Here is a 15,318-nt window from a genome sequence, read left to right as displayed (position 1 = left end):
AGAATCCAAGGTTTGTTTGTTTTTTTTTTTTGTCTTACTGTACTGGCAGTACAGTTTGCACCAATAATTTTCTCTGGACTGAAGCAAATATAATGTAACAATCACATAAACACACGCTACAACTCGATATTAGTGATATTACCAATTAAACTTCGAACCATGTACCGGTACTTTTTATAGTTTGTCCTCATTAGGGCAGGTGACTGGGTGAGAGTTGAATGGGAGGCCTCTATACTGTGTAATGTAACTGTGCTTACTACTACTACTACCACCATGTCAGATAAATTTGTAAACACATTGTTGCCAAATGCATCCTAAATTCATTTGAGTGAAAAAAACAGAAAGCTGGGTTTGCTTTGGACATATTATTCCAACTACCACCCACTAAAAGCCTGTGTCGGCTTTGTGTAGAATGTGCACTAATCTCATCCAAATCACAGCGCATGGAAAAACAAAAGCTCTGGGCTGTCAAACTGTCAGCACGTGACAAGTAGATTCAACAAAATCATTTTTAGATCAGAAAGAGGCCCCCAAAACATTTAGAATGTCGTAAAAAAAATAAATAAATAAAAATCAGCAATTGTATGTACATTTAGCTTTGCGGCGACTTAGCAGCATAAAGGCGTTCTTCACAGAGTCAAATGTTTCTATGTCTGACTACTAAACTGACTACATTAAACTTCATCTGCTGTCTACACTCCACAGTCAAAGCATTACGTTTACCTGCATGACTTAATGAGATACAGCAGAGAACTTGTCTGCCCTTAGAGGCGCAATGATCCTGTTAAAGAGGCACTAACAATATGCTTTTTATGTAGTAATTGGTGATAAAAATAAAAGCTCTCAACCACAACTATTAACATATTGTTATGGTCATACCTCGTGATATAGTCGTTCAACATTTAACATGAACTGCTGCTTCAAACAGCTTTGGACGAGGAATGGTTGTCGCTATGGTAACGACTGAATGGTGTTCCCACGAGCCTGGTTAAAAAGTCAGATGCATACAATCCAATTGTTCTGCATCTATTAGAACGTATTTATTACAATGCAGAATGAGAGTGTCACTATAAGGTATTTCAGATTATTCAATGTAAGAATATTTTGATGGCTTGGTTTCGAAATTACGATGGATTGGAACATCCTTTTGTACTATGCTAACACTGTTCGGTGATGTAAAGGCTTCCAAAAGTTTCAAGGTGATGTCATATAGAATAGTGTTGCAGCGCTTTTTTTGAGAGTGGAGCACTAGGCTGAGGCAATGAGATTCAATTTGAAATTGGCTGTGTCTGACAAGTAAGGACAAGGTATGCAAACCCTCCTTTATTTGGCTACTGTTTAATTGCTATTGCAGCTGGACTTCTTTACTCCAACTGTTTTTATGTGTTAGAGATATTTATGTGTTGCAGCTCCGAGACACAAAGAGCTACCTTGTTGTCTTTTAAGCAGATATATTATTTTCCAAACTCCGCCCCCGAAAAAAATACAAGCACATCTCTCTTCCACGACGACGTGCCAACTCTGTTCGAGTCGGCTCAAGAGACGTTCAAAGACCGCCTCTGAAAAATGTACAATATAGATAGATACCTTAAATGTCACTCGTAAAATCAGTCAAACACCGAATATGGTTTATTCGGGGACAACCTGGTCAAAAGGTAAATATAATTCCGCCAGTATATCCTTAATTGAAAACTCCCAAGTGAACATGACTTGATGACAATATTATATGCAGGACTCTACTTTTGACTCAGGTTGCAGCAGCGAATCTCAGGGGGGTTGTCACCCAAGATCAAGTCACCATTGAAACACTATCAGAAATGAAGCCAAAAGATGCTGACATGGGAAGAAAAGCAAGAAAAGCAGTCATTCAAAAAATCGTCAAATGAAACTACCCATCGTGAGGATTATGCTAAGGTCAAAATGAAACTTCTTCATAACAAAGTAAAGTGCACAGCTACACTAAATCCAACGTGGGCAACCAATAATTTTGACTTCAAATGAAGCAGGAAGCATCAACCAGCCTCAGAAGTCGCGTTCAAGTGCAAATGTACCATACTGACTGGAAAATGTCCTTTGATATCTTTTTGACAGAAAACCAATGACTGGAAAGAAATGGACCCATCATTTCTTATCACCAGAGATCCAGAAGACTGATGAAGAAGAAGTTTACAAGTGCTGCAGTGAATATCTTCTGAATAGCTTTGACTTGAGCTTTTGTTGCTCATGATGTATGGCAACGACTCACTCGAACCTAAAGTATGCAAACTTACAAATCCAAAGGAACAATCTTTTGCTCAAATGGCCAGCCAAAGCACAGTCAAAATGTTGCATATGAGAACTTGTAAATGTCAATTACCATCATTTGCCACGCAGCAAGTGATTCCCGAGTAGCGCCTACGGCTCCAGTTTGTACTTGCTCTGTTCAGCACGGCGATGTTTGTGTGTCCAGAGGTATGCAATGCATGTGCAAATATGTCATTGGCAAAACTGTCCCAGTAAATACTCAATCTCAAGTCATTTGAATTGAGGAATCTTGTGTCATTATTTTGGGGCCTTTTCACAGGAATCGGTGGAGAACTCCTTCATATGATGTCAACTTTATGATGATGTCAACAAGAGAAAACTTGAAAGGTGATGTCATACAGTATTGAGCTCCATGTCGTGCGAGTTAAAAAAAAAAAAAGGGAAAATTTGGGGGAAAAAAAGGAATCGAAATGGAAACTGCGCAGAACTGAGCAAATATTTCAATCAGCACCCTGGGTAAGTTGAAAGCGGTATTTGGCAACCAATAAAAATAAGGGTGTGTTGTACTACAACATGTGCAACACACTGAAAACTCGAACTAGTGACACACAGTTATTTTCATACATCCTTAGGGTTCACAGAGTCTGAAGGAACGAAGATGTCAATAACTTCTGTGCGTGTTCATTCAAGCCGAGGGACTGCTGCAGGTATGATAAACACTTGGAGCTGGCGATTATCATCCAAGCCTTAATTGTTTTACGGCATACTGCACATTTGGAGAAAAGTTCTCATCACTAAAATAAAAAAAAGAAAAAAGTGACAGTGTGGTGGTGACACGAAAACGCATGTCTGTCCAACCACTTGAGTACTCCCATGCAATTACATTGATCAGAAAGCCTTTCACATGGCTGCAGTTTCGAAAATGGCGAACCCGATGCTTTCATTTCAATAGCAGAGGATGTTCCTTCATGTGCACTGTAGGCACAGATGCCCAGTGTGTGAATGAAGATGAGAGCCGATTCTGTTCTTTTATTTGCACTGCGTGGTGAACAGATGCACCGAACGGACTGTCTGTTGCTGGGTACCCATTATCAGTTTTAGTTTGAGCCACTGTCACAACTGTGAGGGGCTGTAGGGAGGGTGAGATGCAAAAAAAATAGGAAACGCATCTCAATGAGTGATAGGAATGACAAGCACAGGGGAAGGTCACTGGAGCGTATCCAAAAATCATGACTTTTGGGAGTTATTAAGAGCGACATCATAATAATAGAAAAGGCTCAGGTGGGGTTTCGAAGAGTCCAAATGGCTGTTTGCAGATCAAAATGAGAAAAAGCAAGGCCCAGTCCACCAGGAGAGGAGAGATCCAGAACCTCTTCAACAATTACGCGTCAGGCCAGACCACGCTACCTGCCTGCTCCCTGCTCAGCTTCCTCCACAAGGAGCAGCTGGAGCTCGCTGCCGACGAGGGCACGGCCGAGAGTTTGATCGAGAGATATGAAATTGAGGAGGCAGGTGAGTGGGGAGAAAACTGACCCCACTGGGGGAAATATGGCTTGGGAAGCTTTGCTGTAAAGCACATCATCTTGACACTTTGCTCATCATAAGATTACCAGTACACACCTACAATGTGATCTCGTAAAAGCATTCACAGTTCTGAGGTCAAACAATCTGTTGCCGTCCGATTTTCCGTAGTAATATTAATGCGATTTTGACGTTTTGAAGTGACTCATCATAAAATTTTTTTGGTAAGAAATTACTCGAAACATTTATGGCGTAGAAGTGCAATTGTAACTTATTATTGTATTAATTATCTATGTTACTGATCGCACTACCACAACGTCTGACTTAAGGACAAATTCAGGCAACGTCATGGCCATGAGAGAAATCGGTCACAGACCTAAAATTGAAAATGCAAATCAAATAAAGTGACTGAGGTTGGCTGTGTTCACACCCTCCATGGCGGAAACCACCTTTTTTTGTTTGTTTTAAATATGCCGGCTTGCACGCACCTGCGAAATAACTAACATGCAGCCTCATGCGCCTCTCTCTAGATAGATGGCGCATCTCACCAGATTTGTGCTGCTCACGAAATTAGAGTGCTAGCTGTCATGTGAAAAGAACAGTTGCTCATGTAGTTTTTACAATATTGTAAAACTATTTCAAAGCCTTACTTCTGTGTGGGCAGCGTGCGTTCACTTCCCACTCAATGACTCAATGGATGCAAGTGAAAATGATATATTGATGCCTCTCTTGGCCTTGCGATTGACTGGCAGTATAGAAAATGGCTGAACTAATTGTGACCCTGCTGGCACATGCTCTTGCAGCCATAGAAAGTCAGTGCATGACATTTGAAGGCTTCCTGCGCTACATGGAGTCCAAAGACTGCTGCATCTTCGATCAGACCCACAAGTCTGTGTACCAAGACATGGACCAGCCACTCAGCAGCTACTTCATTTCTTCCTCGCACAACACCTACTTGACAGGAGACCAACTAATAGGCGAAAGCCACCTGGACGCCTATGTTTGGTAAGCCTGTGTCATACATTTACAACTTGCCGTCGAAATACGTTAAATGGTTTCACAAATTCGCCTGGGAAAGAGCTGGAGTTTGAAAACTGAATATGATTTGGGATCAACCGATTGCAAGTCAGGCAGGACGGTAACTGAGTGATTAACACGTCTCATCACATACTAGACATGGCGTAAACTAACAAGCACCCTGTTTTTCATGAGAAAACGTTAAAACCATTTTTACTATCAAGACAAGTCACCGGTGCCTTTCTTTAGTCTTAATAAAACTCCAGCCATTTCACTTTTCTGGGAGACTGCACCACTAATCTCCTTTGCGGCCACTTTCTTCCCCTGCTCTGACCTTTTACTTTTTTTTAGGAGCAGCTGGAGCTCGCTGCCGACGAGGGCACGGCCGAGAGTTTGATCGAGAGATATGAAATTGAGGAGGCAGGTGAGTGGGGAGAAAACTGACCCCACTGGGGGAAATATGGCTTGGGAAGCTTTGCTGTAAAGCACATCATCTTGACACTTTGCTCATCATAAGATTACCAGTACACACCTACAATGTGATCTCGTAAAAGCATTCACAGTTCTGAGGTCAAACAATCTGTTGCCGTCCGATTTTCCGTAGTAATATTAATGCGATTTTGACGTTTTGAAGTGACTCATCATAAAATTTTTTTGGTAAGAAATTACTCGAAACATTTATGGCGTAGAAGTGCAATTGTAACTTATTATTGTATTAATTATCTATGTTACTGATCGCACTACCACAACGTCTGACTTAAGGACAAATTCAGGCAACGTCATGGCCATGAGAGAAATCGGTCACAGACCTAAAATTGAAAATGCAAATCAAATAAAGTGACTGAGGTTGGCTGTGTTCACACCCTCCATGGCGGAAACCACCTTTTTTTGTTTGTTTTAAATATGCCGGCTTGCACGCACCTGCGAAATAACTAACATGCAGCCTCATGCGCCTCTCTCTAGATAGATGGCGCATCTCACCAGATTTGTGCTGCTCACGAAATTAGAGTGCTAGCTGTCATGTGAAAAGAACAGTTGCTCATGTAGTTTTTACAATATTGTAAAACTATTTCAAAGCCTTACTTCTGTGTGGACAGCGTGCGTTCACTTCCCACTCAATGACTCAATGGATGCAAGTGAAAATGATATATTGATGCCTCTCTTGGCCTTGCGATTGACTGGCAGTATAGAAAATGGCTGAACTAATTGTGACCCTGCTGGCACATGCTCTTGCAGCCATAGAAAGTCAGTGCATGACATTTGAAGGCTTCCTGCGCTACATGGAGTCCAAAGACTGCTGCATCTTCGATCAGACCCACAAGTCTGTGTACCAAGACATGGACCAGCCACTCAGCAGCTACTTCATTTCTTCCTCGCACAACACCTACTTGACAGGAGACCAACTAATAGGCGAAAGCCACCTGGACGCCTATGTTTGGTAAGCCTGTGTCGTACATTTACAACTTGCCGTCGAAATACGTTAAATGGTTTCACAAATTCGCCTGGGAAAGAGCTGGAGTTTGAAAACTGAATATGATTTGGGATCAACCGATTGCAAGTCAGGCAGGACGGTAACTGAGTGATTAACACGTCTCATCACATACTAGACATGGCGTAAACTAACAAGCACCCTGTTTTTCATGAGAAAACGTTAAAACCATTTTTACTATCAAGACAAGTCACCGGTGCCTTTCTTTAGTCTTAATAAAACTCCAGCCATTTCACTTTTCTGGGAGACTGCACCACTAATCTCCTTTGCGGCCACTTTCTTCCCCTGCTCTGACCTTTTACTTTTTTTTTCTTTAAGTGAAAGCATAGATTCTACTTGAAAAGGTGTCTTGGGCTTTTGAGTAAAGCACAACGCCAGATATGTTCAATTTTGTGGGTCCTCAATAAGCTTAACTTGGACCTTACTGCGTGCATGTGTCGGTTTTCCTCAAAACAACAAAGAGTCACGAACCCTTTCATGCACCCTGTAACCTGAAACCATGATAAGCTGTCCACTGTAGTCACCGCTGTCCCTGAAAGGGTTAAACCACTTTGTGCATGCATGTGAGTGTGAATGGTTGTTTGTCCATGTTCTGTAAGTCATGTGGTTTACTGGCAAGTGGTCCAGAATGTAGTCAGTCTCTTTCTGTATCCCCTATAACTCTGAACAGGACGAGTCGTAGAAAATGGATGGGTGGATAGGAACATTATTAATGCTAACAAATAGTCAGCCACATGTCCTGCTAATAAGGGCTCGTGACTTCTGAAAGCCCCCCCACCCCATCCTAAAAAAAAAAAAAAAGTACAAAACCTAATTTAGTACAGAGGTTTCTCAATGCACTGGGTATTGTATGTTAAAACATGTTTGGACTCTCAGTGCTCTGAGGAAAGGTTGCCGCTGTCTGGAGATTGACTGTTGGGATGGGCCAGGGATGGAGCCTATCGTCTACCACGGTTATACCCTGACCACAAAAATTCTCTTCAAGGACGTCATCTCGACTGTGTCACAGTATGCCTTTGAGGTAACGCTCAGTACGATGAAATAGAGTAGAACCTCTGGTGTGTTCCGATTGTTTCCTCATTGCCCTCCACCGCCCAATGAGCTAGATGAGCTTCATTTAAAATTGTAATGTGTCTTTGAGTGCCATTTTGTCAATGAAATTGTTTTCTGGCAGGTTTCTGTATACCCGGTAATCTTGTCGCTGGAGAACCATTGTTCCAAGGAGCAGCAGGAAGTCATGGCCCTCTACCTCACCTCCATACTAGGGGACAAGCTGCTTGATCTACGCTTGGATCACCCAACCACGGGTGACCTCCCCAGCCCAAATGTAAGAAGAATACTTGGAAAAAAGCCATACTGATAAAAACCATGCCATCGAGGCATTGGTCGAAACCACTTAAGCCCCACTGAAGACAGTTTGGAGCTATGTGTGTGTGTGTGTGTGTGTGTGTGTGTGTGTGTGTGTGTGTGTGTGCGTGTGTGTGTGTGTGTGTGTGTGTGTGTGTGTGTGTGTAAATGGTCACGCAGGACCTCAAGTATAAGATCCTGATCAAGAATAAAAAGCTAAAGCCTCGCGCTAGGATAGATGGAGCATCGGGGACAGAGGACAGTGCAGATGAGGGCTGGGAGGAGGAGGAAGAGGAGGAGGAGGAGGAAGAGGAGGATCAACCGAGTAGATCAAGGTTCTGGTCTCCTAGAAAGGCAGGCTCAAAGAAGAAAGTGAGTCAGGGCCGTTGAAACAGGTTGTAGGCTGCGGCTGCTCTTAAAAAGCCAAGACGCTGTTCAGACAAAAAAAAAAAAAAAAAACCTCTTATGATATCTGACATCCACTCTTGTTGCTCTCTTGTCTCTGTCCCATCTGAACGCAATGAGTAGAAGAAGAGGGTGGTGGTGGCGGACGCTCTGTCCGACCTCGTCGTATACACCGTGTCTGTCAAGTTCATCAGCTTCGGTCACTCCCAAGACAGTCAGAACTCGTGTGAGAACACGTCCATGGCGGAGAAAAAAGCCCGCAAGCTGGCCAAAGTTTCAGGTAGAGTCACACATAAAAAGGAAGCCAAGCTTGACTGTGAGGTGTCATTTCGTGGAGAGCAGCCGATTTGAATGATTTACAAGCACGCCGAGCTCAAAGACAAATCCCCGCAGGAGTCTTTTTGGTGTGCGAAAGCATTAATCTTTGGTCATAGTTCTCCAAAGAGCATATTGAACACGGCATATATTACTGAGAGTCCACTAGGGATAAAAAAGAAAAAAAGGGGGAAAAAGTTGGCCTCGTCATTGTCATGGAAGTGAAATGAGTCCACGGTGGCTCTTATCATCCGTCATTTAAACTGTCGGCACTGCCGCTGCCTGGTGTGCAGTTGTTTACAAGAAAATCTTGCTGCAGCTACGACGTGAGATGTTTTGTCAATTCGCAGTCGCGGTGACACAAGTGTTACCAAACTGATAGCAAGTGTTTTAGCCACATTGGCAAATGGAGTGAATGTATTTGGAATGGGTTTTTTCCAGACTCGTACCAGGACAAGAATTCACTCTTCAATACTCACGGATACCAAGTACCGGTACCTCTAGTGCTTTTGATAAATAAAAACAACACAATGACAAAAAAAAAAAATCTCACAAAGGCCTTTCTGACACAGATGATGATTCACTAATATGTAAAATGTCTGCAATATAACACCAACTACTGCTGAGGAGGACAGATTTTTTTTTTTTTTGCCTCGAGTATCGGTGGTTGGCATCAGCAACATCCACGATTACTCGATACCTTAAAAAAAAAAGCTGGTATTTGCATGATACCAAGAACCTGGTATTGGTACCCGTTCTTAGAATATATAGTACATCTTTGCAGGATATTTGCATGCTAGCCACTGTAGCATTTTAGTATGATAAATGTTGTTTCATCTTATTGAATGCGGTGCGCGCTTTGTCTACAGGTAAAGACTTTGTTCTGCACAACCAGAGATTCCTCAGCAGGATTTATCCAGCAGGCTCCAGGACGTCCTCGTCCAACTACAACCCTCAAGAGTTCTGGAACGTCGGCTCGCAGCTCGGTGGGTCAAAGAGACAATCCGACTGGAGACAAAAGGGCAAGAACCCACATGTTGTGGGTGCCTGAGAAACAGGCCTTACAGTGCCTTGAGATACAACTAATTTGTTCCATAACCGTGCTTGTATCCGTAATTATTTCCCCATTGCATGGTTATGCCGTTAATCTGTCTTAACCTTTTCCCAAACCAATTCAAAAATTCTCTCTTTATCATCTTGTGCTTTATGAAACATAAATTGTCTCCAAATAGAATGTAAAGAATTAAGCACACCTCTGGTGTGTGTTACACGGCCACCAGGGGCAGTGCAATACAGTCAGGTGGGCACGAATGGACAATCAACTACTGCAAGTGACTCAGTGAACTCATCCATCCATCCATCCATCCATCCATCCATCCATTATCCTCACAAAGGTGCGGGAGGGGCGGATGCTGGAGCCTATCCCAGCCGTCTTTGGGCAGTTGTTGGGGGACACCCTGAACCGGTTGCCAGCCAACAGCAGGGCACACATAGACGAACCACCATCCACTCTCACACTTACAACCAAGGACAATTTAGTGTGTTCAATCAGCCTGCTATGAATGTTTTTGGAATGTGAGAGGAAACCGGAGTACTCGGAGAAAACCCACGAAGGCACGGGGTGAACATGCAAACTGCATACAGGAAGGCCTGAGCCGAAATCGAACCCTGCATCTCTGCACTGTGAGGCCAACGCGCTAACCAGTCGACCCCGGGCCGCACTCAGCGAACCCATCTATTAGGGTTTTTTCATGCAGAGGATAAAGAATATATGCCTGCGAGTTTGGCTACATTTACATACCGTTTACATATCGTTTTAATTTGACAGCAACAACATGCACCCGTGTACCCGTAATATACTCATCAGCGCATAGAATATCTGAAAAGCGAATTCCATATTAAATGGCTCAGACATATTAGTGACAAGTTCAGGGATTAGCTCTTATTGTGTGTGGATCAAAAGGTGGAAAAGTTGTGTTCGGTGAGTTACTTTGTCCAAAATCAAAAGGGAATTGTATTAATTAGCGACGAAAAGAAAATTTCTTTGCAGTCCACAGCATGGCCGCCTAATCAATGTTTCCCCGAAGCCTTGCAAAACCTCTGGTCCTTTTTTTAGGTAATGTCAATTTTCATTCTGGATTCCGGTAGTGCCTGATTGCTCGCTGGCGAAAAAGTCACAGCCACTGAATCGGTGCGACTTATTTTTGTTGTTCGGTCTGCCGCCTTGCTTGTCTTCCTCTGCCACAAAGTCAGCCTGACATGATGCCCCGCAGACTGTGCAGATGGTGATATTTTGCTATGCTGAAAGACGCCGCAGTGCCAGACAGGCTGGAATGGATCAATCACCATTAAATCAGCAGAAAATTCTCTCAAGTGATGCAGACGGATGGTTACCGCTGGCGATTAGAATTATGACGTGCTCGAAAGTTTCCCAAAAAGATCACATCTGTTTTTCTGGCTCTCATCCGTAACGACTCGGGACATTTTGCATGAAGCAGACAGCGGCAAGGGAATTACACTTCTTGCAAATTTGGGGCTCTTGAATGGCTCCCTGATGCAACATGCAGTGTTGCTGCAAGTCGCTTCCTCCTCCAAGTTTAGAAAATCGAAGGCATACATTTTTATGTGTTCTTTTGATTATCCAACTAACGAATGCCCCGTTGTACTTTGCAGTGGCACTCAATTTCCAGTCGCCGGGATTGCCCATGGACCTTAATGATGGCCGTTTCCAAGACAACGGCGGCTGCGGCTACGTCCTTAAGCCTGCCGTGCTCATGTCTCGTGAAAGGAGCTTTGATCCGAGCTGCGGTCAACGCGGCGTTCCACCAACACACTTGCTGCTCAAGGTATTATTGCCTATTTGGCAACACGCAACCGACCCACTCGAGATGGATAAAAGAATAATATCAGCGTGCGTGTTTTGTGTATTTTAATTTGGGTTGTTGAGCGATTAAAAAAAAAATTTGATTGTTGTGGTTGCTGTTATGTGGGCATCTTGTGGCCACCGTGTGTCAATGTGTTGGCCCCCAGGGGCGGTTCTGGCACGAATGACTTGACAAGATGTCCACACTGAAAAATGTGATTGTGGAACTAGTATTAGAATCAGAAAGTACAATTCTCCTGACATCATAATTACTTGGAACCACCCAGCCAGCAGTGAACAACTTGCACCACTTCGCCTTTCGAGACTTTTTCTTCCACTATCCAGTGCAATGATGGCCAGTTTGAGTCTTGTCTTGCAAAGGGCGCCATTTATCTGTCATAAATTATCCCCGACTCTTTACATGGAGGCATTGCCATGTGACAGGGGAGCACCCATTCACCCATCGGTGTCGACGCCAAATGTCGGCGCTTTGTCTCGTCTGACCACAGAGTTTTCGATGAGTGATTTAGATGTTCAATGGCCAACTTATGTGTCTTTTTGAGCAGTGGGACCGATTCAGGAACTCCTCTGTTCCAGTTCATTATGGTGCGGTACATTACCAACTGTTTTGATGTCTAAGGTGCAATTGCCATCAGTTCCTTGCTCCAATTCACCCTTTCGGGGCCAGCGGTCACTCCAGTGGGCAGTTTATCATGTTATCGGGTTACAGGGTACATGAAAGGGTTAATCTCCATTCATGACATTGCCGCCCCCTCCCCGCCTGTTTTTAGCATGAAATTGGCAACTTGATGCAATGGTTATGTTTTTTTTTAATGGCCAGAAATTCAATCCCAACTGGAACTATGTACATTCCATATGCTTGGCAACAGGTGATCTGTGGGTCCAACCTACCAATTCCGAGAAGTGGCAAGGCTCTCGATCCTTTTGTCAGAGTTGATATTCACGGGATTGGATCAGACTGCAACAAAAAAACCACAAACACAGTCAAAAACAACTGTAAGTACTTTAGCGCCAACATGCTTGTGTGTGTGTGTGTGTGTGTGTGTGTGTGTGTGTGTGTGGGTCTTAAGTCACAACTTGAATGACTCATCACTTTGCCAGCCTTGACGGTGTGTGTGTGTGTGTGTGTGTGTGTGTGGGGAGAGGGTGGTGGTCTTAAGTCACAACTTGAATGACTCATCACTCTGCCAGCCTTGACATTCATTTTAAGACTGAGGACAAGCGCTGCGAGATTCTGCTGAGAGCATTCCGTCTCATTTATGCGCTCTGTGCTTCTTCCAATGTTTTGATTGAATTTCAGTCTTGCTTGAAAAGTCAGAATTGTGGACGGTTAACAAAATTAAAAACGCGAATCATGCAAGAATTTTCCACATTAACTTTCACCTGAACAGAATTCAATCAATCAATGCAATGTGGCATGTTTTGAGAATGTCAACAAGCTTCCCTCCCCCCCAGTACAAACACAAATCTCTGTTGAAATTTCTCAATGCAATGTGGCATGTTTTGAGAATGTCAACAAACTTTTTTTTTTTCCCCCCCCCAGTGCAAACACAAATCTCAGTTGAAATTTTGTAGACCTCTAAAGTCCATCCATTTTCTATAAGCGCTTGTCCTCATACGGATCACGAGAATGCTGGAGCCTCTCTCGGGTAACTTCGGGCGTGAGACAGGGAAATCCTGGACTGGTTGCCGGCCCCGGTGCAAGGCACACATCTCTGGTGTCAGGCAGAATCCTTGCATATTTAAAATGTTTCACTTTTAAGGAAACCAAAAAACATTTACATTTATTCATTGTCAAAAAGAGCATTTCAGCCATTTACACTCACATTCACACTATGGACAATTAAGAGTCTTGAATTATGTCACGTGCATGTTTTTGGAACCAACATCGCTGCACAGGAGAGATTTAGCTACAGGTCAAGGATCTATAGCAGGGGGGTGTCAAACTCATTTTTGTCACGGGCCCTTTCTGAGTTACATCTTCCCTCAGAGGGCCGTTACGACAGTGAAACCCAATAAATGTTTAATCATCACATCGTATTATTACTTGTACACAAAAACAAATGATGTCTCACTAGTTTTGAAATCAATCAAGTATTTGTTCAATTATTGCTCAAGTGAGCGTAAACACGGGAACAAACGTATTGCAAAATGTTACCGTTATTTATTACGGATGACAATTTGAGATTTCGGTACCAATTTAAGCAAGGATCATGGAAGTTGACACACGATTTGCTTTCGCGGGCCACATAAAATGATGTGGCGGGCCGGATCTGCCCCCGGGCCTTGACTTTGATACCAGTGATCTATATAGACTGTGAGACAGGCATGCTAACCACAACTCACCATGCTGCCCACCTCTAATGTGCAGAGAAAATTTTAAAATCATGCTAAAATTGACAGAAAAATACACACCAAAAGGTCATGAAAATTCCTTGAGACCTCACTTTGGGAGCATTACGGTATTAACTTTGGGTGGGTTGTGCTTTTTCTTTGGCTTTTTGGCACTACTTCTTTTAAGACATGGATCACCAGCGTCATGTCTGTGACCGTCACACACTTCACAAAAGTATCAAAGGATTTCGAGTTTTGCTCGATGAAACAAATTCAAAATAAGAAACTTCAGTTTTGAGAAGGGCGTACCCTGCAATTATATTTTATGTATTGCGACATCAAGAGAAATGCACCAAAGCAGGAAGAATCCACTGATGCAAAAGATTCCACAAAACAAAACAAACAAAAAACTAAATCTAAACTGTAGTACAATCAGTGTCACTGGTTGACTGAATCAAATTAAAAATCCAGTCCGGTGCCAGCCACACTACTATACCAATTTCTTCTTTAGCAAATCAAAAATTACTTTCCTCCAAAAAATGTCCTCCTCTTAACTTTCCCCAAGTCTTTGCACTCACCTCTTCCCTGTGCCTCAACTTCTTTGTTCTCCTTCCGCCAGACCACTTTCATCAGGTGGCTTAAGTGGTCACACCCGTTTAGGTTGGGAGGCATGCTGGGAAATGTAGTAACTGGCCCAGTGGCCATTTTGTAGGGTGGCTCTGGCCCCTGCAGTGGAGTGTCAGGGATTCCCCTAGCTCCTGTGGATTCCCCTGTTGATGGATTTTTTTTCAATGTTTTTGAATATTCTAGATTTTTTTTGCCATGTTTCTCATGGAAAATGTTGACCATAATTATACATAGTTCCAAACATGTATGCACACACACACATGCATTATACGGCCTATGTTTTGATGCACCCATACATCTGCTTCACCTGGCCCCAGTGACATGCTTGAATGAATGAATGAATGAATGAATGAAGCAATTGCACTTTCCAGTAAAGCTGAGTGAAGAAGTTGATGACTATTGCAGCTTTGAATCCTTTCTGGGATACCGACATGAACTTCCGCATCAGCATTCCCGACCTGTGTCTCATCCGCTTTTGTGTCCGAGACCAGACCGGCTTTCTGTCAAGTGACTTCGTGGGTCAGTACACGCTGCCCTTCAGCAGCCTGAAGAAAGGTTTGTTGAGACAATTTATCTGTTGTATTTTATCTATTTAAACAGTGTTCCTCCCCACACACATTCTTTTTTTTTTTTTAATACCTCCAGGCTATCGCTGGGTACCTCTTCGGTCCCGAGACGGGTGCAACTTGGATCCAGCCTCTCTTTTCGTTTTTGTCTGGTATTCCTAAACCGGCTCACACGTACCTATAGCAAAACACACACACGCCGCCAACAGAGACGAGTGTGGCGGAGCAGCAACAAAAGGATGCAAATAAATCAAAGCAATTGCATTTCCTCAGTTATAAATATCAGTTTTATTGTGTGAAAATAGATGTGCTATATTCCTGCCAGTGCTGCACGAGGGGGGAAAAAAAAAACAGAACACTCCAACAAGCGGCCCTGCGAAAAATCTGTTTGCAGCTTGTACAAACCGAAATGAAGGGCAAAATCCCTCATGTGAGATTGTCGCTTCGTGTGACAAAATTAATATTTGATGTGAGTTCGGTTAATGCCAGTAAAGTTGTTTTCCCTCCCAGAGCAATAAATCCGACGCTTTTGCTGTGGCTGAGACCTAATGAAAGATGCCAGGTCACAG

The 15,318-nt window shown here is 43.2% G+C and overlaps 1 protein-coding gene across 4 annotated transcripts; it reads left to right on the top strand.

Moving 5' to 3' along the window:
* Positions 1–2,129: 2,129 nt before the first annotated feature.
* On the top strand, positions 2,130–15,109 carry LOC109507629 (1-phosphatidylinositol 4,5-bisphosphate phosphodiesterase zeta-1-like). Of its 4 annotated transcripts, none has more exons than XM_019857226.1 (13): positions 2,130–2,760; positions 2,877–2,951; positions 3,561–3,756; positions 4,599–4,770; positions 7,148–7,292; positions 7,446–7,598; positions 7,799–7,990; positions 8,147–8,303; positions 9,208–9,324; positions 11,012–11,184; positions 12,092–12,218; positions 14,589–14,738; positions 14,829–15,109. In XM_019857226.1, exons 3-13 carry the CDS (start codon positions 3,567–3,569, stop codon positions 14,909–14,911), a joined length of 1,659 nt encoding a protein of 552 aa, XP_019712785.1. In that variant the 5' UTR covers positions 2,130–2,760; positions 2,877–2,951; positions 3,561–3,566; the 3' UTR covers positions 14,912–15,109. The 4 variants fall into 4 exon arrangements, with proteins under 4 accessions (XP_019712785.1, XP_019712784.1, XP_019712787.1 ...); XM_019857225.1 differs by having other exon boundaries at positions 4,569–4,770; XM_019857228.1 differs by lacking the exons at positions 2,130–2,760; positions 2,877–2,951; positions 3,561–3,756; positions 4,599–4,770 and adding exons at positions 5,131–5,206; positions 6,019–6,220.
* The last annotated feature ends 209 nt before the right edge of the window (positions 15,110–15,318 follow it).

Source organism: Hippocampus comes, unplaced genomic scaffold (genome assembly GCF_001891065.2).
Source record: "Hippocampus comes isolate QL1 unplaced genomic scaffold, H_comes_QL1_v1.1 scaffold186, whole genome shotgun sequence".
In the NCBI taxonomy this organism is placed as follows: Eukaryota; Metazoa; Chordata; class Actinopteri; order Syngnathiformes; family Syngnathidae; genus Hippocampus; species Hippocampus comes.
This window is presented reverse-complemented; position numbering and strand designations above follow the sequence as displayed.

What these genes read in the sequence shown, in the direction of transcription:
- LOC109507629 (XM_019857225.1), top strand. Translation starts at nt 3,567, where the DNA reads ATGAGAAAAAGCAAGGCCCAGTCCACCAGGAGAGGAGAGATCCAGAAC. An exon ending in GTGACCTCCCCAGCCCAAAT is followed by an intron (nt 7,599 to 7,798) that starts GTAAGAAGAATA and finishes ATGGTCACGCAG; the next exon opens with GACCTCAAGTATAAGATCCT. An exon ending in CTTCAGCAGCCTGAAGAAAG is followed by an intron (nt 14,739 to 14,828) that starts GTTTGTTGAGAC and finishes TAATACCTCCAG; the next exon opens with GCTATCGCTGGGTACCTCTT.